At 42.2% G+C, this 25012-nt stretch overlaps 1 protein-coding gene across 7 annotated transcripts in view; it reads left to right on the plus strand.

The window, feature by feature from the left end:
• The first annotated feature begins 398 nt into the window (after window positions 1–398).
• Window positions 399–25012, plus strand: part of rapgef2b (Rap guanine nucleotide exchange factor 2b) — a 102117-nt gene continuing 77503 nt past the window's right edge. For all 7 annotated transcript variants that reach the window (XM_056382176.1, XM_056382179.1, XM_056382183.1 and 4 more), the window contains exon 1: window positions 399–1108. In XM_056382176.1, coding sequence (XP_056238151.1) covers window positions 1040–1108 — 69 coding nt within the window. In that variant the 5' untranslated portion in view covers window positions 399–1039. The remainder of the gene's footprint in view (window positions 1109–25012) is intronic.

Below are 25012 nucleotides of genomic sequence, written 5' to 3' on the forward strand. Positions count from 1 at the left end.
GTTCGGCGGATTAAATTTTGGTAGACACTAAAACAGAATTTAAATTATTATATTGTATTATGGTGCATGGCAAACAATGGGGTGGTTCTCATTCGCCGTTGGGTTTAATTGACTTTTTCAATGTAATTGATAGCTACATTTTTTATGAGACCACATGTAGTACTGCGCATTTAGGTCTTTACTGTTAATAATGAGAAGGACATTTTCTTTTTTAGGGGGAAAAAAAAAAACGCACACTGACACCGCCCTAAATACACCGTATCCTTCATTGTCTCTTTGTATTTTGCAACAAGCACGCCGCTCGCCCTTAGAGCTTTTATTTTGAAAAACCAAATCGAGGAAGTGCTACAATTAATTCTGTCCGACTTGACTCTGGTGTGTCAGTCACCATGGTGGCATACAACAGAGCACAGCGGCGGCGGACCTATCTTCACTTTTAGACCCATAAAAAAAGAAATGCTAATATAATGAATTTTCTCAGTGAGTGTACCCGGGTCTACCTCTCATAATGGACGCCAGGTTGTTGTTGACGGGGTAACCGTTAGCCGTTAGCTTACTTTTCTTTTTTGTTTGTTTGGCGGATCCTACATGGAATTTCTTTCCGTCGCTAGCAGAATGCTGAAGAGACAAGGAATGGCTTTGATGAACGTTGGCTTGAATAAAGGGACATTTTTCCACATTAAGTAAATAGTTACACGAGACTGTTTTCAGCTGCGCTTTTTTTTTTTTTTTTAACAAAATAAAAGAAGTTTTCCTCCCCGGTGGGACTGGCGTTGGCTGCCGGTTATTTTTTTACGGCTCGGGCAACAGAAAGACAGACACCCCGAGGAGACCGCTCGGCTGTCTGGCTCCAGTCGTGGCCTGGGTCCGGGCACTCCCAGCTTATCCGCTAGCATTGGAGCACAGGGCGACAAGAATAAAGCAAGACGGCAAGGAGACGTCTGCTGTATATATCCGTGCCCCTGGATATCTATAAACGTTTTTTTTTCCCCTCTAGGATAAGGAATTCAATATCTTCCAGACGGCGTCTTCCAAAACAATGGCGTCTTATGTGGATAACAGCTTTCGGCAGGCTGTGATGATGAATCCGGCTGAAAGGACGCAACAGGTCAGAAGAAATGACTAATTGTATTAAAACTATTAATAGAATCTGCATTCAAATGTGTTTCTTACTGCGGTGTTTTTCCACTGTGCTGCTACATTTATAAACACTGCAACATCCGCTACCCAGTGTCTCCCTGAACTGCAAGTGTTTCTGTGTGCAACTGTTGCCATTCAGCTAGTGCTGGTTGTTACGTATGGCTACATCCCGCTAAGCCCTCTATCAGCAGAGATAATCAAGGGCACTTAACATAACAAGGGCTGCAGCCACGGTGGGAATCTAACCGAGGTTATATTCTCAGCTCGTGCCTCCTGTTTTTACATTGGAGAATTGTGCATCTAAAAAAAAAAAAAAAAAAAGAAAAGAAAATGTCTTCGGTGCATCCGACTTTTGCATTTTGCAACCAAAAAAAAGAAGAAAGTATGTCTAAAAGGTTGCAAAGATGAGTGTGTAAGAGACGTACACTGGAGCTAATCCTAATTTAGCCAATAGCCCAGACTAGCCTATCAAAACACACGTTACCTCCAATCATTTACAATAGACTAATTTGATTGACTTTTGAGTTTGGCCTCCTCCTTGATATTTTCTAGTTTTTTTCTTAGTTTTTTTTTATTACCAATGGCACAGTACAGTTGTATTATTTGTTTTCTACATCTCATTATATATGTCACTATACTACACCACCTCAGTATCATCTGATAAATGTTAATAGGGAAGTTTGGAGTGCATGTCTTCTGAATATGCAAATCCTGTGGGCTGTGGTTATTATCCCAGAGCCACATACACAAACAGCCACCTAAGCTTGCACTGCTTCAGATATTAGCAGTTATATTCCACAGATCCACACGGTTGGGCTCTAAAGATGGTATTCATTCATTTGAGCCACAGCCTCCCCTGCACATGGATGCTGCATTAGCAGAGGCTTTACACACAATGGGCAATCAATAGGCCACCACTTAAACCAGTGGGCTACAGTTAGTGGCACAGCTTTCTGCCTGTCTGTCTGACATTGAGGAAACAATTATGGAGTCATTGATGGCTCGTTAACTGTACTAGGCTCATGGTCTTTACAGCTCTATATGCGAGCTATGATTTGTATGGGTGAGAGATGCCATCATGCTTAAGGAAACAAAGATGGGGATATAGAACTTGGCTCGCATCAGTAGCAGCAATGTTCATATAAGCTGGGACTAGGCATTAGTGTTTTATAGTAGGGCTACAAGAAATAATGATTTGCATTATCAATAATTTGATTGTGTTCTTGATTTAATCCTTTTTCTTGGAGCCTACTAAACTAAAATATTCAGCTAATTATCATACACCATATACGACATATTAAAAATGAGTCATACAGTTAACCTTTTAACAGAACAGTTGCCAATTAATTTCTGTTAACTAACTAATTGAGTTACTCACTAATTGTGATAATTTTCTCTGATTTTCTTTCCTTCTTTTGCTCTTGTTTTGTTTCTTTTTCCCACAAAACAGGTGATTTTCACAGTAGGAAATAGTTGCGAGTAGATTTGATGATATGATCCTTTAAATAATAACAGGAAATTGCTCTGCAGCGTTCCACACTGCTGATGTGTACGTGAGAATATGATTCAAAGCTGGCAGTCTGTGATGCATGTGATATAACCTGCTTCACCCTGCAAACACCTGAAATACTTTACAGTATGTCAGCATGACCTTTGAGCGTATTATCAAAGTCTGAGCCAAGAATATGTGAGGAAATTTACTTGGAATTTCTGAGCTGGAAAATAGTCTGATTAAAAGATACTGAGGCTCGGATAAACTATGTCCTACTGGGATATTCAGTTAAAAAATGAGTGGTTTGCTAAGTGTGTTCTCTGGAGCCATGGTACGAACCCGAGCTGTGTCAGTACACAAACATTTCATTCAGGACGTCTTTGAAATGAATGGACAGGCAAATAATGAGTAACTCACAATGTTTAAAGATGATTTATTCATAGGGAAAAGTGTGATATTCTAACAGAAATTGAAAGTCTGTAGAAACAATGCATCCATGTTGTTTTGTAGTTGAATCAGAGAAGTCCACGTCTTTTCTCGCAGCAATAAAAGCCCTCAGAAAGTCTGTGGTTATTCTGTAGAAACGCCACAAGACGTGTCTGTGATAAGTGAGAAGTCTTTTCGACATTAATCTTCACAGCATTGAATATCATGTGACTGTGCGCCTCTGTTGGTCCTCTCCTGGGTGATTTTCAATAGCAGCACCGCCCCCGTTGTTCTTTTCAAGTGTCCGGCGAATGTGGCGGCTGACACAGTTTATCCTAATGGTGTTGGCAGGGCCTCTCTGTCAGGATTAGCTAACGGTTAGAGGGATCTGTCTTTATCGCTCAAGACTGACCACAGTGGGATTTGACCCTGTAGCTCACCCTATTGTCACATGGCAGGCTAAATAACTGACCACTTGACAGCTAGTGTTCACACTGGCTTTGTCACTTTGCTTCATTTTTCAACTGTAAATGGAGGTGCACTTAAATTTTTGACAGTGGATTAAAGAGGCAGTCTGATAGACAAGAAAGCAGCGGGAGGAGGATGACACCATTCTTCTATAAAGCCCTGCTGCATGTTTCTGCAGCTGCGATATGAATTAAGATAACATGGCATGGCTATTTGATCTGTAATTAATTTTTTTTTCCAATTACATCACTGTGAAAGAAACACAAGTATTTCTCTTAACGTACAGCGTGGTTCTCAGAAGCAGTGGGGCCGGTACATTCGAGAAGATGTTTTGAATTTGTGATCCTCCATTTCTGTGATGATTTAACCAGCTTTCACCCAGACTCAGTCTTACATTTTAGCTATTTTCAATTTCATTTAAAATTAGGTTCTATGGTGGATTCAATCATCTAAACTCAATCATGTCAGGGTTCATTTATCTTAAAAGAGCTCTTCCATTACTGTCTTCCTCCGGGATGTCTCTTCATTCACTGTAAGAATGACTGCAGGGCAGAGGTATTATCAGATTTGGTGATGACACAGTGACGGCGTGCCTGCTTGAGAAGTATTCTAGTTTGGGACTATATTTAAGGACTCTTGCAGATTTGTTATCCAAATTCTATATTACATTGATCAGAGAGACGGAATTGATTTTGCAGGACACCAAAGACTGTAAACCCCATGAAATTATCAAGTAGAAATACCACACAATCTCTTTTCATATCAGACGTGTCAGACAGAATAAGTCATTTTTAGATGCCTCCATTTCCACTGTATTAATCAGTATAGCTTCAGTAGAAGCTGTGTGCATCATCGAACATGAACCTTAGGCTTTGTTTGTGAGAGTGGTATCTATGACATGTTTGTTTGTCAGGTCACTAGGTCGGAGTCGGGCTGTCTTCCGCTGTGGAAATCATGCTTTGCTCAGCTCTGAGATCCAGCTTCTCTCACGATGTTGAAGTTTTGCAGCGTAGAAGTTTTATTTGAGGGTTAAGTTAGACTGTTTCATATCTAGAGGTTAAAGCAGGTTAAAGCAAATGAGCTTTTTACTTGGACTGACGGCTGCTGTGTGTATCTGCAGGATTGCTTGTTTACGTTGTTGCATAGCTGATGTCCTTACAGCATCCATCTCTCTTATCTAGTCGTTCAACTGTGCGTCACGAAGGACAAGGAGTAAGAAACCCAAGACTGCACCAACCAATCAGGAAACAATGAGCAAAATCACCTTCTGTAGTCTCATAGGAACAGGGACCAGCATGCACCTGGCCATCCGTGGCACCCAGATGAACACTTCTGCTTTCGCTGCTCTGTTTATTTTCAGCAAGTAGCTGGACTCACGACGGATATCTCTCCCCTTGTTTAGCCAGGTGGCGAAGCTAAAGGCCACAAGCAGCAGTCCTGGTCTGCCGTGACCCTGCTCCACAGCTTCATAGCTGGAAGGACAAGCTGCCTACTTTACATTGTTTCCACATATTCTGGACCGAGGCAGGAGACCAGCACTGGCTTGCAGTGTCTGACAGAGGACAAAACAAATGCATGAGGACATTTAAAAGACATTGATGACTTGCCACGAGTAGATGAATTTTAATATCTAGGTCATAACTCAAAGAAACCAACAGTAAGGAGTTTAAAGACCCTGCTAATGTAAGAAATATTCAAAACAACTAAAATATTCCTATGTTTCTAGAATGATTAGAGACGTGCTATGTGCAAGAAAAGAGCGGGCGTGCTACAGACTGAGGCTTATTTGTTTTTAATTATTTCAAATTAAGTTAAAGTTAATTCACACTACAGCAAAGAAATTGCAGCGTATAAATGGTGCAGAGCTTTTTTCTTAATGAACTCATCCATATGATTTTAAAGAAGTAAATACTCAATGTGTATATAATGCACATTTTAAATTGTAGGAAGTAGAGTATCAGCCAAATATAAACAATATATTATGCGGTATGTTTTGTCTAAAATGTAATGTAGAATAAAGTTACACAAAGAGAAGTGTGTCTGATAATCAACCTGTACAGGAAACAGTTGCTACAGGTTGTGAAGTGACTGATGAGCTCAGAGCTGCCCCTGTCTCTCAGCATCCTGCTCAGTACAATCAGGCAGAGGAAAAGCGTCAGGATGCTTTTTGAACTCGAGCAGGAAGAATGTCTTGACAACAAAACCCCTTTTCCCTAAAGCGTTTTTTTTTTATTTTCTGAAACTGGGTGTTGTTTTGAAACTGTCTTCCTATTTTTGTCAGGGCATCAGAAGCATGTGAAGGTCTATTTAAACCCCCCCCCCCCAATCACTGGCTCAAAAAGTAGGACGGACTTCTGTAGCAAGCAACTTCTGTGTAATTTTTTTTTTTTGCCAAGCAACGCAGGGTTTTCTAATTTCTAATTCTCCAAAACTCCCATCCATCCTGTAAATTTATGTACTTGCTTGCCTTGGCGTTTGCTTGTCTGCTGCAGCGCTAACCCTGTAGAAGTAAAGTGATGTCACATGTTATTCTTGTGTTGAAAGTGGAGGCTGAGTGCAGGCCGAAGTGGTTACACACACCGCGGTCACAGTGACGTATTCCTCCCAGTTTAAATACAGGGGATGATTTCAGGAAGGGAGGAAAGAAACAAATGCACCAACGTACAATACCCACACATGCAGAGCACCAGTGTGGCTTCTGATTGGCTCATTTGAATCATGCTTTTAATTCCAGTAAAACATAGTACAGTCTAGTGGTCAGTGGACTCATAAAAAGCTATTGATTATTGAGTTAAAAGCATTGATTCTTCAGTGTTATGACTGTGCAGGGAGCAGTCGATGAAAAGGTCTAATCTTAAATCAAACATATGATCTCTTCACTGCAGGAAGATGGCATTTACAGGGTTTTTACAGTTTAATTGCAGAGATAAACGTCTGATGTGACTGTAAGCATTCCAGAAACGGTTTCCTTACTGGAGTACACCGGGGTGTTTGTGTAGTCCTGCGCGCCTGTTACTCCCTTAAATCTAATAACGAATAGACCAATCCAGTATAGTTTATGTTTGAACGCACCACTGAGATTAAAGTAAATCAAACACTTTCATCCCATGAAGCATCGTTTAGCACCAGAGGAGCACAAAAGCAGACTAGGGCTCTTTATCGTTGGGTATATATACTTTAATGGTTGCTCTGATATTCTTTTATTCACCTATGACTAAGGTAGGTGGATACTAATGTCTTTGAAGATACAGACTGAAACCTGAGACATGATAATTGCATTCCAGGTGTGATAACATGTGAAGTAATTGACGTTCCTCCACTTTTCCTGGAGGCAGTGATTTTCTCTGAACAGGTTGATCGTTTTTTCCAGTTGAGAAGAATTAGAGAGAGAGATTACGTTCCCTGCTTTGTTGTTGTTCTGAAGACAGATCTGCATGTGGCTGCATTGCATTCTGGTCCACTGAGGCCACAGAGAGACGGCAGACAACTTTGTCTCTTGTGCAGCAGATTTCTCCCCAAGGATTCTGAGGGGCTGACACCAAAACCTACAATTTACTGTTGAGTTTTAAGATGGCTGTGAAATACCTGGGATCCAACATTTTGTCTCAATCAACTCGAGGTAAAACACAGGACAAATCTGATACCAGAGCTCTCTCTCTTTTTTTTTTTCCTTCTCCAGATTAGTAACAAGAGGCACATAAAACCGAGTCAGCAGCCCGACTCCAAGAAAAGCCTTTTGACAATGTCTGAGTGGATTCGTCCTCGGGAGGTGCATGAGAAAATACTGTTCATTCTGCAGAGGTTGCAAAAGTAACCTCGATATCCCTCAGCAGAATCATATCAGTGTTCCTTTTACAACAATAGAGGGTGAGAGGAAGTTAAAGTAACACGATTTCTAAAATGTTTATCGAGAGACCACATGCAGGCTCCTCCTGAGTCGCTGACTCTGCGGTCTCCTCTCTGCTGTACTTGATCTATTGGAGTGCACATTACTTCTCTTTTCTTTTAAATCCCAATGCAAGAACCTGTCTTTTTGTTTCTACACGTTGAAGTTATAATGCTGTAAACCCCCCGTTTATGTTGTCATGTTGACAGGTCGGGATGCTGCCGTCGGGGTCACACTGTACATTTGTTGCGACTGAATTACACAGGCTCTTAATGTCAGAGGCATGTTTCAGTTCCTTATGTTCGCATTCCTCAAGATATTTTTAAAGCAAAGAAAAACAGCTCCGAGAGAGTCGAGGCTCCAGAAATTCCGTTGGCCCTCACAGCAGAAGGCAATAGACCTCATGCCACCGAGCGACCACAGTCTTTACATAACTTAGCCTGAGACCCACTTGGCTGCTCGGGGAGCTTAAAGAATAAACCATTCCTGACGTGCAATATTTACATGACCGCTATTGAGTTTCGCTGCGTGCTGAGGCTGCCGTTCAGAGCGTCATTCCTGAATGAGATTTTGGAAATTCCAGCATTTGGAAAAAGTGATGCCCACATTACAGAAAAGATTGATAGCATAAAGTTGAGTTGGGATATGCCTAAATATATGCCTGAGGATAGTCACACTGACTGCTGTTTAACTGGAGCTAAAGATGTATGTGTGTGTCATCTGTAATGTCATTCATGTCAAGAACTAGCGGACGTCTTTGAGTGAGTTTGCTCTTTAGCCTCACTCTGGTGTATAATCTGCAGTATAATCCCACCTCGCGGTGAACCGCTCAGACATGACGTGGATCAGATGGAGAGCTGATTAATTTGTGTGATTAGAGATCCCTAAATCCCAGTATACGGGTTCACCATGCAGCTAATACTTGTTTACAGTATTTGTAACAATGGCACTTAAAGATGGATGCTGTTGCATGATCTGGGTCAAGACCAGGGCAACATTTTTGACACGGCTGCGTATAAACAAATTTATATTGCTATTGTCTTTGTAGATTTTAATTTGGAGATTAATGAAATGTGCTCGCAGCTTTTTCTGCATAATTAGATTTTTTTCAGTCCTTAACAATTCGGAGGAAAGAGGGTGAAATTAATGCTTTAACGTTTGCATCTTGCATAGGTTGAAATGAAAGACTTTCTCTGACGTACTTCTTATTTGGCAGAGCACACGACCGATCAGTCAGTAAAGCGTCGTCTTTAATTAAATTTATGTGCAGAGCTGTTTACTATCACGAGTGTCATTTTTCATCCTTAGAAGAAAAGAAAAAAAAAAGCCCAAGTCATTGGCAGCTTATTGGCATCACGGCCAGCTCCATTAGCATTTTGGCTCTGCAGTATGTGCTTGTACACTTGTAGGAACCAGAGCCAGTTTCATTAACACTATGCCTGTAGTGGATTGTTCACCTGCTTAAGGTTAAGGTTTCAGATATGTATCAGCGAGGTGCAGGTAGCCTCTCCCACTGCTTACAGGACGGGTATCAGTCTGTGGTTTGTTCCTTTCTCTGAGCTCTTTGAGGATCTGAGTTGAATACAATAATAGCACAGGAGTAATCTGTGCACTTTTTTTTATCAAGATATGTGGCCTCAGATTAGTAACCGTACAGTTACAGGGCTGAAACTGACGAGTAGTTTCAGTTTCAGTTAAACGGCCGATTGTTTTCTCATGCAATCGACTCACTGTTTGGTTTAAGATAACAATGAAAAATGGCTGTTGTAATATCCCAAAGCCGCAAGTGCTGTTGTCAAATTGCTCGTTTCATCCAACCTCAATGAATCCTCACAACTGAGACACAGAAACCAGAGAATATTTGACCTTTTTGCTTAAAAAAATATCAGAATAGTTGCAGGTTAATTCTCTCTTAATTTACTGATGCATTAATTGACTAATTATTTCAGTCTGATCAAATATTTTAGAGATGACAACACGCTGTGTTCACCATCTATACCTCGTATTGTTGCACTCACTGCTTCACCTGTATGTAACTTTCTAAGTTTGCTTATCTAAGAACCTTTTCTCTCGTGCTGAGGGATGATAACGATCTACCTCTTTCTAGATGATGAAATTCAATTATCTCAATGAATTTTGCAAAATAACAAAACAAAAACAGGATTTACTGCTTCCTGCACGCAATGGGCAAGGACCACTCTCACAGCCAATACCACTGACGTAGTAAAGTTAATCTTCTTCCACCGGTTAATTGTGTGTCTGTATGCAAAGGAAGTCCCCGCCCCCTTCAAGTGTAAACAAACGCACTGCAGTGTGGATGAGGGCTGGAGGAGTGTGTGAAGATAGAAGATTAGAACAACTTTTTTTTGTGATAATCAGTCACATCGTTCAGCCCAGACCTCTTTGACCTCGTGGATAATTTTACCCTCTTTTGTAAAGACCTTCTCGTCAGTGTCGAGCTCTGAAGTTGAGTCATTACGCTGCTTGCAGGACGTGCCTTTGGTCCTAATGTGGCCTGTCATGCCTCGTGCAAGCTGTGGTTTAATTACAGCTGTGCTGGTGGTAGGCAGGTGATTACTTGCCATGTGAGCTAAGAGGGGTGATTCATTACAACGCTAGTATGAGCAAAAACAGCTGTCTTTGCTAATGGATGCTGTTGTCAGAGGTGAAAACTGCTGCAGCTGCAGTCCTTGAGTTCTGCCAGCAGGAATATGAGGGGCAGTGAACAGCTCACAATGAAATGAGGGGGGAAAAAACCTCATTGTTTTCCCCATTTATAAATCAGAGATTAGGAATACTGTTGTTCCACTTCCTGTGTGCAGTGGAGCGGATTGGTGTACGATATCTGTCTCGTTGAAACCTTATCTTTGTAATTGGTCCCCGAGGGTTTGTCTAACCTGTGGTTGATCACGTTCCCAACTCTTCAGCCCTCTGTTCCTCTGCTGCCCATCAGGGAAAATGTCCGTTCATTACCAAGGTCTCAACGTAATCTGATTCTCGCTGGAATGTTTGACAGTTTTCTCCCTGCTTCCTGCTTTCGGGAAGAAGGGGGATAATTATCTTAGCTTGCCTGAACCGAACCACCAATTACATTCTGTTTCGAGCGGCTCCGAGCCCAGATCACTTGGGTGCCAGTCGAAAGATTATCAGGACCTGTGATCTTGTGTGTACCCAGATTGTTTAAATTTTTTTTTAAGGATCTTCCCTCTGGAACAAGTTTGTGGAAACACATTTACTGCTGTGATGCAACGTTCCCCTCGCAGCTTGACACTGATTTCACACTGGTGACACTGCGGTATGTTTTTCTTGCACCATTCCAACAGTAAACTCTAAATGTTGTAACGTCAGTTGCATCCCAGCATTATTTATTAAACGGCATTTGCTCATCTGCGCCTCAGACCTTGACCGGGCTAATTGACACTTGCCTCGGTTGACCTCAAACAGCCGTCCGCTGCCAGACGTTTTCCCATATGGCCCCATGTTTCCTTCACACTTAAAGCACCCCTGCCGTGAACAAACCCTTTTCATTAATCATTCTTGCCATGACTAGCATACAGATCTCCTTATGTGTTATATAGCAAAGACCAAGTATCAAAAAATAGGCTTGCATAATGCCACATTAGCGGTTCCTCTGAGAGGCTAATGCTCGCACAATCTTCTTATAGCAGCATTTGCTTATTTGTGATTGTGTAATTTGGTTAGTTCCACTGTTTGTAGGCAAACTGCGAGCAAACAAAATGTTGAGCGAAAGGGCTTCAGTCTGAACCGTGCAAGACACAAATGAGCATCGATCAATCGTGGTTACAAAGGAGCTGTGCAGCGTCAGTCAAAATGGCAGCGTCCTGATGCTCCTGCAGGTTTATTTACTGTGAGTGCAGTTTCACAGTTGTGTCATGCATCACGTGGTTTCTGTGATTCTGTGTCTGGAGTGAGCATTCCCCATCATAGCTGACGAGCCAGGCGCTGTAGTCCTTCTTTTAAATGACAAAAGGTTCATACCATACTTCATACATGCCTGTTTCTTACAGTAATTTGTCAATGACATTTAACTTAAATATAAGCTGCTCTACAAACCTTTCAACTTAAGTGATGGATATATTTCTCAGTGGCTTAAATATAAGTGTGGCTTTTCCTCTCACGTTTCCAAACAAATTTATATGTATAGCTCTCTATTTATCTTTTTGTAAAAGTCTGATTCTAGATTTAGGAAGTCAACTCCTGCTATTTAAACTTAAATCCTCCAGATACAAGGAAGGAATTCAGTTTGCAGTCCAGGATAGAGAGAAAGAAATACCTCTACAGCGCTGTAAAAACAAACATGAGTTTCACAGTGACCTGTGTTCAAAAGGTTTTGTTGTCCCTGGGTTGTATTTGTTTCGTAAGCCAACCTTTCTGTCACTCAGTCCTCAGTAGACTATTACAAATGAGTCTGACTGACATATAGGAGAGACTTCAATAGTTACTAAACTATGTCACTACATTGTGACCGTGTCCATTGTGCCATGTCCTACAGTGTATTTACTTGCTGTTGTGTTAGTTGTCATGAAGTATGTGACTCACATCGGGGCGGCGTTCTCATGTCCGCCTGGCCCTGCCCGCCTGCGTAGGTCTGACTGCCTGCGGCTGTGTTATTATTGCACTAAACGGGGACTGTATTTGATTATAATTGGAGGGAAAGATGCGGACCATTCAGGCATGCTTCCCTATATGCTCAGGCACTTTGAATCCAGCGAGTGTGGTGTGGACCCAACACAATGACTCCCTGTTACAACCAGCTTCTGCTTGTCAAAAACATTTAGAATCACACCAATTATAGTGTCGCTGCAGTGGGAATAGCTGTTTTAGCTAAACTGTACCGAACTCCAGTTGTAGACCTAAACAGAGGCTTGTATTATAGCCCAGTGCCACATGAGTTACAGTCCAACATCCGTCTTAATTCTATAGAACAGTGCATGAAAAAACTGATTGATCATTTCAACAAGATAACCAACAAAAGTCACTTAAATTGAGCATATAATTATAGTCAGTGACTCGACTAATTCCATATATTAGAGCGTTTATGGTGCGAAAAGAAGAGAAAAAAGATGCATGTATGATTCAAGAAGAATACATATCATTTCTTAGCTGCTAAAACCACACTTTTCATGGGCTAAGTAAAACAGCCTTTGTGATAATGTATTTTTAAGAAAATAATACATGTTTTAAATGGTTATTTTAACAGAAAAATTCAAAATCGCCATATTTATAAGAAAGTGAAATGAAATGGAGGAAGAAAAGTTTTCTTCTCTGTGAGTCACTGGCACAAGCGGGGGCCAAGGAAAGGGAAGACCTTAACTTGTGAGTGAAGTCCTAAAAGATCACAATGGTCGGCCATGTTTCTTTTGTAAAACATCCTCAGGATATAGCCTGAAATCCCCCGTCCATCTAGAGCTGAGGCCTATTTTAAGTCTGAGTGAAGTGAAAGGCCTTGGGTGGGATCATAAGGGAACTCTGTAAACAGGAAACTTCCATTCAAGACGAGGCGAGCCGGGCGCACCAATGTGGTGCAGATGATAAACACAAGAGGAGGACGACGGCGATCCAGAGCAGTGCAGCTCCTGGATCCTAATGTGTGGTTCAAGCTTGTAGTTTGTCATTACACATGTTTTTTTTTTTTTGTTCTTTACACATAGTCGGCCTTATATGCGTAAGTGACTCTCGCCGCATCGCTATCTCTTTGAACTGGCGGCTGACCAGATACATCATCAGCTAAAGTGAACTAAAGTGTTGGGTTTTTTATGTCCCCCTCCCGATTTGAGAAACAACACCGTCATTGTCTCCTTTGCATCGAAGGTTTACAGTGCGACAATCACACCCTTTTGAGATAAAAAAAGAAAAAAGGTGAGAAGTCACACTTAACACAGGCAGGCGCTAGACCCCGCTCCATTGTGATGACAAACCATGAAAGAGCATAGATGACAATGTTGTCTAGCTACTAACAAAGGCAATGCTGCTGGCTCGCTACCAGCTCCGAGGGAACATGCTGTTCTAGTCCTGCACTGCCAAGGCTGCATTTAAAATTAATTTAGGAATTTAGTGCACCAGATTGCCAAATTAAAAAGCAGTAAGTCATATTTATTCAAGTAATTAGTATTCAGTGTCTTGCATGCATGTATTTATGTTGCGTATTATGTCTTCTTATTTGCTTTGAGCCACAGTCTCTGTTTATGTTTTTGTACCGTGACGTGGCACTTGCAGGTATGACTGTATTTTATAAAGGACAGTCAATAATGAGTATTTAAACAGTGATTATTGATATTATACTTTTATATTTATTGTAATTTTTCTATTATTTTTTTAAGACATGTGATAAGATATGATGAGAATGTCTTTCCTCCTACATGGATCTGGTTTTGAAGTGATACCTACAACAACCACGACACGTCCTCTTACGCTGCAACATCATCTACAAGACGCGCTCCTTAACAACACTATGAGAAATTTAATGTGAAATTTCTTACAAGACAAACAAACTCTAACGTCCCTCCGGTGACCTGGGAGTGTTTGTGGCCTGGGGGGCAGAAAGAGAAATCTGGCCTGTGTGAAAGCAAGTCCTCGTAGTGGAAGAGTTTCTCCGGTTGTTCCCTAGCAACCAGCAGCCGGAGAAGCACTGTAATGCTGGAATTACTTTATGCAGAAGGCCATAGGAGAGAGCAGCAGGGATTTAAAAGATTGATTATTGAATTCCATAAATATTTCAAATGCAGCAGGCGAGGTGGGGGGGTCGGGTGGGGTCGGGTGGGGTGGGGGGGTTTGGATTAATGGCTCTACATTGTAGAAAACAGACCAAATGGATGCAGTCACAGCAAAGTATTGAACCCAGACAGAATTTGAAATTATGTTATTTTTCTCCCATTGTGGAACTCTGGGGGGATTTCATTAGTAACCCTCCTCCAGCCTTTGGCTTCTGTTTGTGTCAAGTTAATTGGACAGAAGAAAGGAAGGGGGGGGGGGGGGGGGGGGGCTGTAGCGTTTTTGGATCATTTAGGCCACCAAGCAAGCCATTTGCCCCGGGAAGATTAAAGCACATCCCCATCCCGTTTTATCCACCGTACCCCATCTCTCCTTGCGTCTGCTTTGAGCTCTCATGAATTGATCTTTATATGATGTTGCGTAACTTTGTGATGATTGCGCGGCTCCTCTTTGAGGCCTTTGTTTGAGCGAGATGGAGCGGGTTTCATTTGGCTGGACAGTTGGCTTTGTTCCCGGGTAGAGACCTGCTACGATGAGGTTCAATGACAGAGCTGAGAGATCCCTTTGTGTCCAGTATTGGTCAGAGTCCACCGTTGAATCCACATTGAGCCATTGTTGTGGTTAAGGCTGCGTGTTTATTTTGATATAATGTAATAACAAGGAAGAACAACGACTGTTCACATTTCGAGGAAGCTGGTGACATCAGATGCTTTCTTGCTTTAAGAATGACTCTCGATTAAACAACAATGCAAACATCTGCAGCTGTGCATACAGTGTGTGTTTTTGTGTGTTGAAACTGCATCATTTCCCTCTCCAAACTCTGTGGATATATCACTATTATTAAGTGTGCAGACATACAGTACGTAGCTGCAGTATGTGTGCTGAGATTGCGTTTATAGTTCAGTACAGTAGTTAACTCAGAATGAGGCTGCGGTCAGAGTCGCGGTCATGGTGCTACACCGTGGAAACACACTGTGTCAAGAGGCTGCAGGTTGTGTGTTGTTGTTTGTTTGTATTGAATAAGCATCAGTGACACAGATTGTCCTGATTTTGGTGTAAAATGCAAAAAGAAAAAAACAAGACTCCCTGCTCTGGAAATGTGATCAAGACGAACACAAAGAGTGTTGACACCTTTGCAGAGAGGAAGTCTTGACAACATATTAAGTTGCATAAAGCAGCAGCTGAAAACAGGTTCTAGGGTGATGCCTTCCTGTTGTGTGATACGAAGTGTGACGAAAAGAGAAACACGACAGCTGAACCGTTCATCTCAGGATTTCCTCCGGGTGGATCCTTCGATTCTGCACACTGCTACCTCTTTTTTTTTTTTTAAGAAACGGTTGTTTGCGGTTGAAAAAAAAGAAGTGTTTTGCATGAGATTTGCTTGCTGGTTTCTGACCAGTTGGAGCTGCAGCTGATAATAGTTCAACATTTATTCCTGTGATGCTGTTCAAAGCTTTGACTTGTGTGACAGAATTCCGACTGAGTCAGCAAATATCATTCAGTGCTAATTAGATCTCTGTGAGGTTCTGTATCAGTGTTACTGGACTTGAATGCCTTGTGGGTAATAGAAAGACAGAAGCAGACTGATGCAGGGAAGTGAATTAGTACTTGTCTTGTTCTTACGCTCAAGGACAATAGTACAGCATTGTGTCCTTGCAGTGTTTACTGCAGACTCTGAATTCGTAATCAGTAAGTGCTCGACACAGGACACCACCCTTTCTCACTTTGTGCAGCTCTTTGTATAAATCATCACTGATATTGGTTCTTAAATTAATAAGATGTACCCCACTTGTGCTGTGAACAATGCAGCTCTGACCAGAAGCTACTTCCACATTTTCCTCATAAATAATTTCCCTTCTTACCTTGTAACTCGGATTTCTTATTCTGGGAAATCCAGAGCTTTTTCCTGGGTGATTCTGGGTGATTTCTTTGTGACAAAAAAGCTGGTCGAGTCGAAGCAGGGGCCCATAGTGTCTCAATAATTACATTATAGGAATTCATTTTTAATTGCCGCCTACGAGTCCCAGTTGGATGGTTGTTAATTAGTGTGAAGTGGTTTTTTTTTTAGACTCCTCTGTTGCTCCCAAGGATCATACAGCTGTGTTGGCAACACATCGCCTGAAATAACAGCCTTCCCAGATCGCTCATATCTGCTGTTAGTTGAAAACATAACTATTTGAAATATTTCCGCTTGTACTTCAGTTGCTCTTTTGTTAAAACAAGAACATCCTATAATTTATTTTTTTCGCCTGAAGGTTGTTTTTGTCTTTAGCTTGCGCTGCTTTGCTATCGTGAGGCCATGAGAGCGAGATAGCGAGCGGCACCAGTAAGTTACAATCACCACTTTCCTTTCAGATTTATTTTTGACACGCCACGGTGAGAATGAAGCTTGTTGTTTAGAAGAGGTTTTAGAGAGCTTCGGCTGCACAACTCTTTATTTGTGGACGTGCCGAAACATTTGCACACACTTCCAACCCAACATCTGTGTCAGCTGGCTGCAGCACTGATCAAAGCAGATGGGTTGGAGAGGTCAACGAGCGCCTTTCGCATTTGTTTTGACATGCGAAGACAAATGTGTCGGCTCTCTATGAGCCACACACATCTTATTCTTTAGCAAAAAAATCCTCTTGGACAATTCCTACGAAACAAATCTACTAGCAGCACGCATCTAATCTGCATGCCTCAAGAGACGGGAGTGCATTTTAGTCCTTTAGGGGTTTTATACTGGCAGGCAGCTCGAGTAGGTGCTGTTAAGCTCATTCACATGCCTCCCTGATTCCTGTTCCAGCCAGTCACCATGTCCACCAGCTGCCTGACCATGGTGGGAAATAAACAGCAGCTCCCAAGTGCTTTTAAATTTTGCCTGCAACTGACGACTTGTTCTGCTCCACCAGCCACTTCACTCCACCCGCCAGCATTCACAGGTTTAATTCTATTCAATAAATTCTGCTGTAAAAGTGAAAGTGGATGTAGTAGACGCCTTCGAGGACAAAGAAGAGTCCCATCTTCTTCTCCTCCGTTGTGTCTGAACAGGTGGAAGTGTCATTGTTTGTGTCCAGAACTTAATTCAGCGTCCAACGCAGAGAGGAGGAAGGAGAGGAGCATGTGCTCTGCTAGCTTAACCTGTTTAGTTAACACCCAGTGCTTAATGTTTATAAGACCGCTAATTAGCTTTGTGTAGTATGTGCCAACTTCATTCAGGTGGCACATGTTTTCAATGTAGTCCTAGTGGCAGAACATTTAAGACGAAGTTCTTTTAATTGCAATAAACAGCTTAATTCCAGCTTTTATAACTCTTACACTTTGCCTGGATCCATTTATTTTCTGAGCTCTTCTGAGGGATTAACTTCATCTTATGTTTTTTATTTTCTCCCAGGGAATGAACGTAGTGTTTTAGTAATGAGCTCCTCTATTCTGCCAGCGACTCCCTTTGCTGTCGTCACATGCTGTGTCTTTGTAAAACGGACGCTTAGACCTCGACGTTTTGCCAGAACGGCCACAGATAGCGGCGTGCCGTCACTCGTCACTGTGTGACCTTGTTGTAGCCCACAAAGCCTCCACCTGCTCTCTCACACAGGCTAATGGATAAAAATACCCAGCAGATCCCACACTCTCTGTCAATAGAGATTCAAGGACAGCTGCTAGCCACCCTGTTAACACAGGGAATGTACAAACAAAGGCAAGGGAATACACACATGCACTCACACATATGAACGCAGAGACAGACGTGCACACAGTGGCACCCGCTAGAGCATCGCACCGCTGCCCCGGAGGTGTACGATGAACCTTGTGCACATTTTGGAGAAAAAAAACAAAACAAAAACTGCCGTCGCTGCTGTTTCGTCTGCTTGAGGGCGACGGTCCTCCTCAGTCCCACTTGGCACACTGACACAGACATGCTGTGGCGTTAGTGCTGAGCACACAATATAATGCAATATATTGCCATTAGCAGATACTGCATCGTAGGCAACATGACCTTCCAACCTTCAGCGCTGGCTGTCTGACTCCCAGCGGTCTGTTTACCTCGTTACACAGCAGCTCTGTCCACCTCACTCCACTCCAACACTCGCTCTCAACCGTTACTCACTCTCTCATACAGACATATGCTTTCTGTTAGACAGCCAGACACTGATGAGAGCGACGTTTCATTTCACGCATCGCCACATTAAAGTCCAGTGTGGAGAATCTTAAAAATGCACAGAAGGATTTTGCAGAATTTGTGCTTGTTTTTTTGTTTTTTTAAAGGAAGTGACATTTAGCAGTTTAACTAATGAACCCCAGTGAGAGGGGCAGAGTGTTTTGATGTGCTGTCGGGTAAATTAGGGCTGCAACCAATGATCATTTTCATTATTGATGTTTCATTACTGAAGTGTATAAAATGTCAAAATAATACGCCCAATTTAACAACTTCAAATGTCTCATTTTGTCCAACTAACGATATTAAATTTACTGTCGCATACGACAAAGAAAAGCATCAAATCCTCACAACAGAGACGCAGTGAATAGAGAAGGTTTGACTTTTCTGCTTGAAAAATAATGTAAAGAATGAATGAATTACTGCAAGTGCTAAATGACAAGAAGCTAAATATCTTCAATCATTTAGCATTTTGTGCACCGTGACAATCGTAGCAATATTACAGAAAACTCAGTATCTTTTTAGAGCTGAGGCAATTAGTTGATTTCGTCAGTCATTAGTCAATCAACACACAATTAACTGACAGGTATTGTTGATAATTGATTAATCTTTTAACTAAACTATTTAGCAAAGGAAAATGCTAAACTTTCTTTATTTTCTGTCAAAATAGTGGTTAGTTGCAGTTTCGGACTGTTAGTGTCGCAGCAGCACAGTCCTGATAGTTGACCCAGATTGTGCTATATAGTACCTTCCATAGGTTAGTGAGGGGTGGGGGGTGGGAAGCACGACTGAGATAGCCTCTTTAGGTGTTACTGTGTGTGTGTGTGTGTGTGTGTGTGTGTGAGTTAGTGGTGTGGACGGTGAGACATTATCTTGCCGGTGTCATCCGAGGAATGCAAGCCTCACCCCGGCCTGACACACAAGACGGCCCCTCTACCGCCGTCACGGTAACAGGATCCAGGAATACCGGCTCTCCTCTGAACGAGGGGTCGGTGGAGCAGAGAGGCAAACCTGGAAAAGGTCAAAACTTCTAAGGAATGCGGTGCGTCACGCTGTGCGGTGTGTGGGCTGCGCAAAAATGTGGAGTGAATGAATGAATTAATGAATGAATACGTTTGTGAATGACGAGAGACACATAAATCTTTAGTATCTCCATTACTGCTCAGCGCTGAAAAAGTATGTAAATTACAAACTCCACATGTTTTGCAGTTCAAACAAATTATCATTTGATTTCTTTCCTCAGTGTTATGTTCCCTAATGAGATGGGGGGGGGGGGTTTTGCCGAGCATATTCTCCTTTTGATTCCAGCCTCGAAGCGGACGCAGTAAAGTTCAGAGGGTGAAGGTACGCGGTAGAAAAGCTCAGCCCGCAGTGACAAGTGAGCAATTGTTATAAAACTAGGTCGTCCTCGCTCCCAAGTCGCAGGGGATTAATTTGTGCTTTTCGCAGCTATTTTCTGAAACAGAACAACAACAAATCCTCCCTGCGCAAAGTGCCGTGATTAGAACGGCCATTCCTTCTCCGACTGCCAGGGATCAAGGTCGTAAGCATCTTAGACAGGGATGGTGTAATGAGCCGACTGGCAGACAGAAGCAGCCTCTTGCAAACTACAAACTGCAGCGGTGCGATGCTGCAGTTTAAGGGCGATTTTCTTTTTCTTTTTTTTTTCTTCTTCTTTTTAATTGCCTTATTTTCAATCACAAGTCAAGGTTTCTCTGAGGTTTTGTGCTCTTTGTCAGCACTTCCCTCTCCCCGCTGTCCTGTTCTCATCCAGTGACAAACTCAGAAATGTGTCTGATGACAGAGCGTCGTGCTCGACAGTCTGTCAGATATGAATCAACAAATTTGGCACAGAGGCCTTTTCCTCTGACCGGCGCCACCTCCGTTCCTCTCTCTTTCCCTCCTTCGCTCCTTCCCTCTCCTCAGACAAACTCCTTCCTTTTACACAGACAGAAGAAAAGTTCATGATCAGCATTTTTCACCTCTTTTTGACGAAGAAATGTAGTTTTCATACCAAAGTGTCGTTGTAACCGCTAAGTTGCAGCTGTATAGGGTGAAACCACGAGTAAACTGCAGCACCTGAGACGTCACCGCGAAAATGCAATATGAAGCTACGAAGGCCACAAAAACGTAGAAGAAAATTCCTGCTCTTTGACCACAAAAACATACGGTACACCATCATACCCAAAGACCTTTCATACGCACAAAGGCAGACACAGAGGCAGGGAGGTAAAACTGATTTAACAATTTCAAATAAACAAACAGAAAGGAAAGAATAAATATCCGCAGATTGTTGTTGTTTTGCAGCTGTAATGTGATTGAGATGGATTTCCTCGACAGCAGTTGGATAAGAGATCGGCTGGCGTGCACAAAAATGCAGACGTCTGGAGATGTTAATATTGTCAACAACCGAGACACGATCATTGATTTAATCTGAGGGCAGCACGTCAGTAAACAGTAAAACGCTCTTTCCTGCTGGATGTAAAAGTTTAACATCACCACCTGCAGTTTGACTCTCATTAACAGATCAATCTTTGAGTTACTGCTCTACAGACGCGGCAGCCGCGCTCGTTCTATCCGCACAATTTGACATTTTAAATGAATTCTGTGTCTGTTCTGGGGACGAGAAACATTGGTGTCAATTTTTCAAACAAGATCTGTTGGTGTCATGCTTCTTTTTTTAGACTGAGGTATGTGTTGGAAAACGTGTCGTCTGAACATCCATCAGACGCTGAGGAGACTGTCGGGGTCATCACGAGTGTCCTCCACCTCTACCTGAGACTTCCTTTTGTTTATCTCCCCCCCCGCAGTGTGCCATTGTTTTTGAATGGTCGCAGCCCCTTTTCTTTGATGTGTGTCTACAGCGGCTGATAGATGCACGCAGGGTTCAGCTATCTGCACTCAGCCAGAGCCAAATGAATAAATGGATTGACCATTTGTGCCACAGTGAAAAGGCCCGACCGGAGAAAAGCTCCCTATCTGGCGAGCACATGCTGTTGTGCTCAGAGATAAGAAGAGCAAAAGGCTTTTTGTTACCTGAGCGTGGGATGAACCACCGGCTGCTGAATTAATTAAAACATGCACTGAAATTACAGTATTGACTTGAGCAATGTTGAATTGATTGATTTTTGAGTCATTTAAATGTGACGACTTGATGCTTCTCTGTAATGTCAGCTTGGACCCTGCGGCAGGTTTTTTCGTCACTACTGTGACATTTCCTAGACGAAAACAATTAACTGATTATTTGCAGTCGAATATCAGGCAGCAACCAAAACAACGCATGACATCCAAGTCACGTCACATGAAAAGATTCGCCCTGTCGGAGGAGATTTCATCATTATTGCAACAAAAATTGACAGTAAATGAATCGGCAACTGTTTTGATAATTGATTAATGATTTATTCATTCAGTCGAGCAAAAATGTCAAACACACACTTTGGTTTCAGCTTCTTAAATGTGAATATATGCTGTTTTTCTTTGGCACATGTGACTGTAAATGGAGCACTTTAAGGTTTTAGACAATTGGATATCACATGCAAATTAAAGATATCTCTGTAGCCTTGAGAAATTGTGAATGCAATCTTTTTTATAACCTTTTCTTTCTTAGCATTTAAAATGTTAAAATAGATTGTGTTTCCTTGTATCACGTTCATGTCAAAAACTTGATATGCAGCAAAACAGACTTTGTTTTTTTCGCTCCGTGTCACCGATCTGGTCTTTTACTGTAAGGATCTTTTCATACGAAACTGTATCTGTTGTCGCTGCAACCTTACACTTCTTTTATTTTCTCCCGAGTCTCAATGAACACAATGTGGGAAAAACATCACAACTTCCTTGACCTCCCCTTTCGCCCACTGAATGCTGTGCCACTCAGCGGGCTGGCAGCAGGCCCGACGCTGCACCCTCTCCCTCTGGGGCCTAACATAATGGGTGGGAAATGGAGGACGTCGTGGTCATGGTGCGCGTGTATTCAGGCCCCAAACAGGGACGCTATTGTTTAATTTGTATTCTGGGGAGGAAATGCCTCCGCTGGTTTGGCTGCATTGCGCTCCTGCCATCCGTCTTACAAGTGAAGGTGTAGCGCAATGACATGTTGCGCTGCATCGAGGAAACAACCGCAGGAAGTTTACAAAGGCGTTTGATTGACAGCATGTAACTGGTATGTGAGGAACGCCACGAGGAGCTCTGCTCAAACAGCTTTCAAGTGTCCCAGAGGTTTTTTATCAAGAGCAGCATCTTGGTATGTTTTCCCTCTTGTGGGGGCCACCTGTGTTCCTGGAAGGATTAGTTTGGAAATGGAAGGGGGAGGGATTAGATGGTGTTACTGGTGTAGCCTGGGAATTTGAGCTACCCCCCCCCCCCCCCCTTACCCCTCTCCTCCAGAAGCCAGCAGTTTTTAAAAAATGAACGAGCTTTGTCTTTATCCAGCACACACACACACACAATGAGCAGAACATTTGGCTGGATGCAGCCCTCATCAGCATGTCCCAGTTTCAGCTACCCACTACTCTCGGTCTGATCTCCTTCCTTCCTGTTTCTGTTCTGGTCCCGTTTTCAGCCACAGATGGCAGCGAGCATGAAGCACCTAAGTGCTGTTGGAAGAACATATCAAACACCCCCTGCCTTTTTTCTTTTTTTTTTTTTTATCTCGGCGCTTCGAGGACACGGCGTTAAAAATAAAATCTGCAGTTTGAATAATTCAAGTCCATGCAACGTCTTTTATATTATGAATTTTAAATTGTTTGACATAACGCGGTAGACGGTCTGAGGGTTGCTTTGGATTTGATGCTCCCGTCCATGTCTCCTCTCTCTGTGCACTTTGTGGTGATTGTGTTTGGCTCCGTCTAAAAAGGAACCAACAGTCCAGGAAGAAAAAAGAAAGAAAATCAGACCGGAAAATGTAGGGCCCAGGGAGTGGAAAAGATGGGGTCCTTTACATTCTTTCCATACAGTCAATCTGAAATATTTGAGACTGAAGCCACAATTGATGGTTTTGCATATTTCTCCCTGTGAGGCTGCATTTGAGTGGGGCTGTTTTATTCACCATGATGTCACTGTGGGATGGGAGGGAAAAAAAAGAAAAGAAGAAGAAGAAGAAATCTGTAACGCTGCCACCTAGTGGTGCGTTCCTGTCTGGATTATTTAACACATGCTGCTGCCGAAGTTCAAGTAGTTTCTTCCTTTTTACAGTCAAAATTAAAATCTGTATGTTGTCGGACGCTCGAAGTTATTCACAAAGACTCTATATCTCTTCTCTTCAAACTCTGTGAACAAATCCCCAGTTACATTTCGGAGAAATTGATTAGATTGTGTTTTACAAATATGTCAGGACAGAGAGAGAGGAGGAGGAGGGGATGACGTGACCTTTGTGACTACACAGTTACAGACGTGGGGACATTGCAGTTACATAGTTTGTGTTTTTGACCTCTGGGCCTCAAACGCCACCTCAGGGTCAGTGGTCAGAGTCGTATCTGTGAGAGAAGTTAAAGAAGAATCACAGATATAAAACATTAGCTCATTACTGTTTAAATGTTTACTGTGGAGCTGAAGATGATCATAGAGGAGGTTTAATGTTTTTGGAGGTTTTGAAATCCTTGGACATCAGAGGTCAGGTTTATAAAGAACATCCTGTTCAACAACATTTACTTTTCTATCTTGCAAAACTCACCTTTTTAGTGTGTGAATTTTCACTTGAAAGTGTAACATTATAATATGTCTTTCACTGACATTAATGTTTTTTAAATGACTCAGTGTTTAAAGTGAATATGGGGAACTGTATTGTAAAAGGTTAAAGCTTAAATGCGAAGGAGCTGTAGTGTATGTCGATGTTTAGTGGAGGGTTTGACTCCCACAAAAACTTAAATTAAATGAGCCACTTCACTAGATGAAATTGCCTCTGCACCAAATTAAATATACTACACATGTACTGTGGATGTCTTACTCTTTAAACTTGGCTGCACAAATCGTCACCTTCGTCTTCAGCTAAGTGAGCACTGACCAATAATTGCGCCCCCAAATATTTTCCATCAAATTAAGAGGACATTTTTAATTTTCACTTGCAGCTCAGCAGAAAATGTTGCACTTCAAGTCAAGGCTGTAGTTTCTTATCCCTCCAGTAGGTGGCACTGGATGTCAGAGCATTGCCTTGTGTTGAGTGGCTGCTCCTGCTCGTGGCGTTTCACTGACCACAGGACACTTTGAACATAAGGATTTGGTTAGTGAGGATATCGCTGTGATGTAACAGGGCCGGGCAGCTCTCAGGACAATTCATCTCTTTCTGCGTCCGCTCCTTAAAGGCCGAACCCAAATAAAACAAAAGAAACACGCAACACTCGTTCGTGTCGTTTGAAAACACAGTTGTGATGTTAAGTCACAGTCTGTAGTAATGTGTCACATATTTGTTGACGTGGTTCTTTGTAACAGGTGGTGCTTCTTCACTCTGACCGTGTGGATAGACGGAACATTTTAGATGGGTCTTTTTGTCTCTTACCTTTATTGCTGGTTTGTTAGAAGGTTGTTTATTTCGTTAATCCGAGGTCATGAGTTTCATATTTCCTTTGGAGGACTTTGGTCAGACTTTTGAGGCTTTAACTTAAACCAGTGCAGTTTGTGTGTTGTGGTTATAAGACGTGGTTTTCCATTAAAAATCACACCATACACTGTATCTTCTATTTTGTGACCAAACCAGCACAAACAAAGTCTTATTTAGCGTTTGTGGTCAAACATTTTGTGA

Source organism: Seriola aureovittata, chromosome 8, assembly GCF_021018895.1.
Source record: "Seriola aureovittata isolate HTS-2021-v1 ecotype China chromosome 8, ASM2101889v1, whole genome shotgun sequence".
Lineage (NCBI taxonomy): Eukaryota > Metazoa > Chordata > Actinopteri > Carangiformes > Carangidae > Seriola > Seriola aureovittata.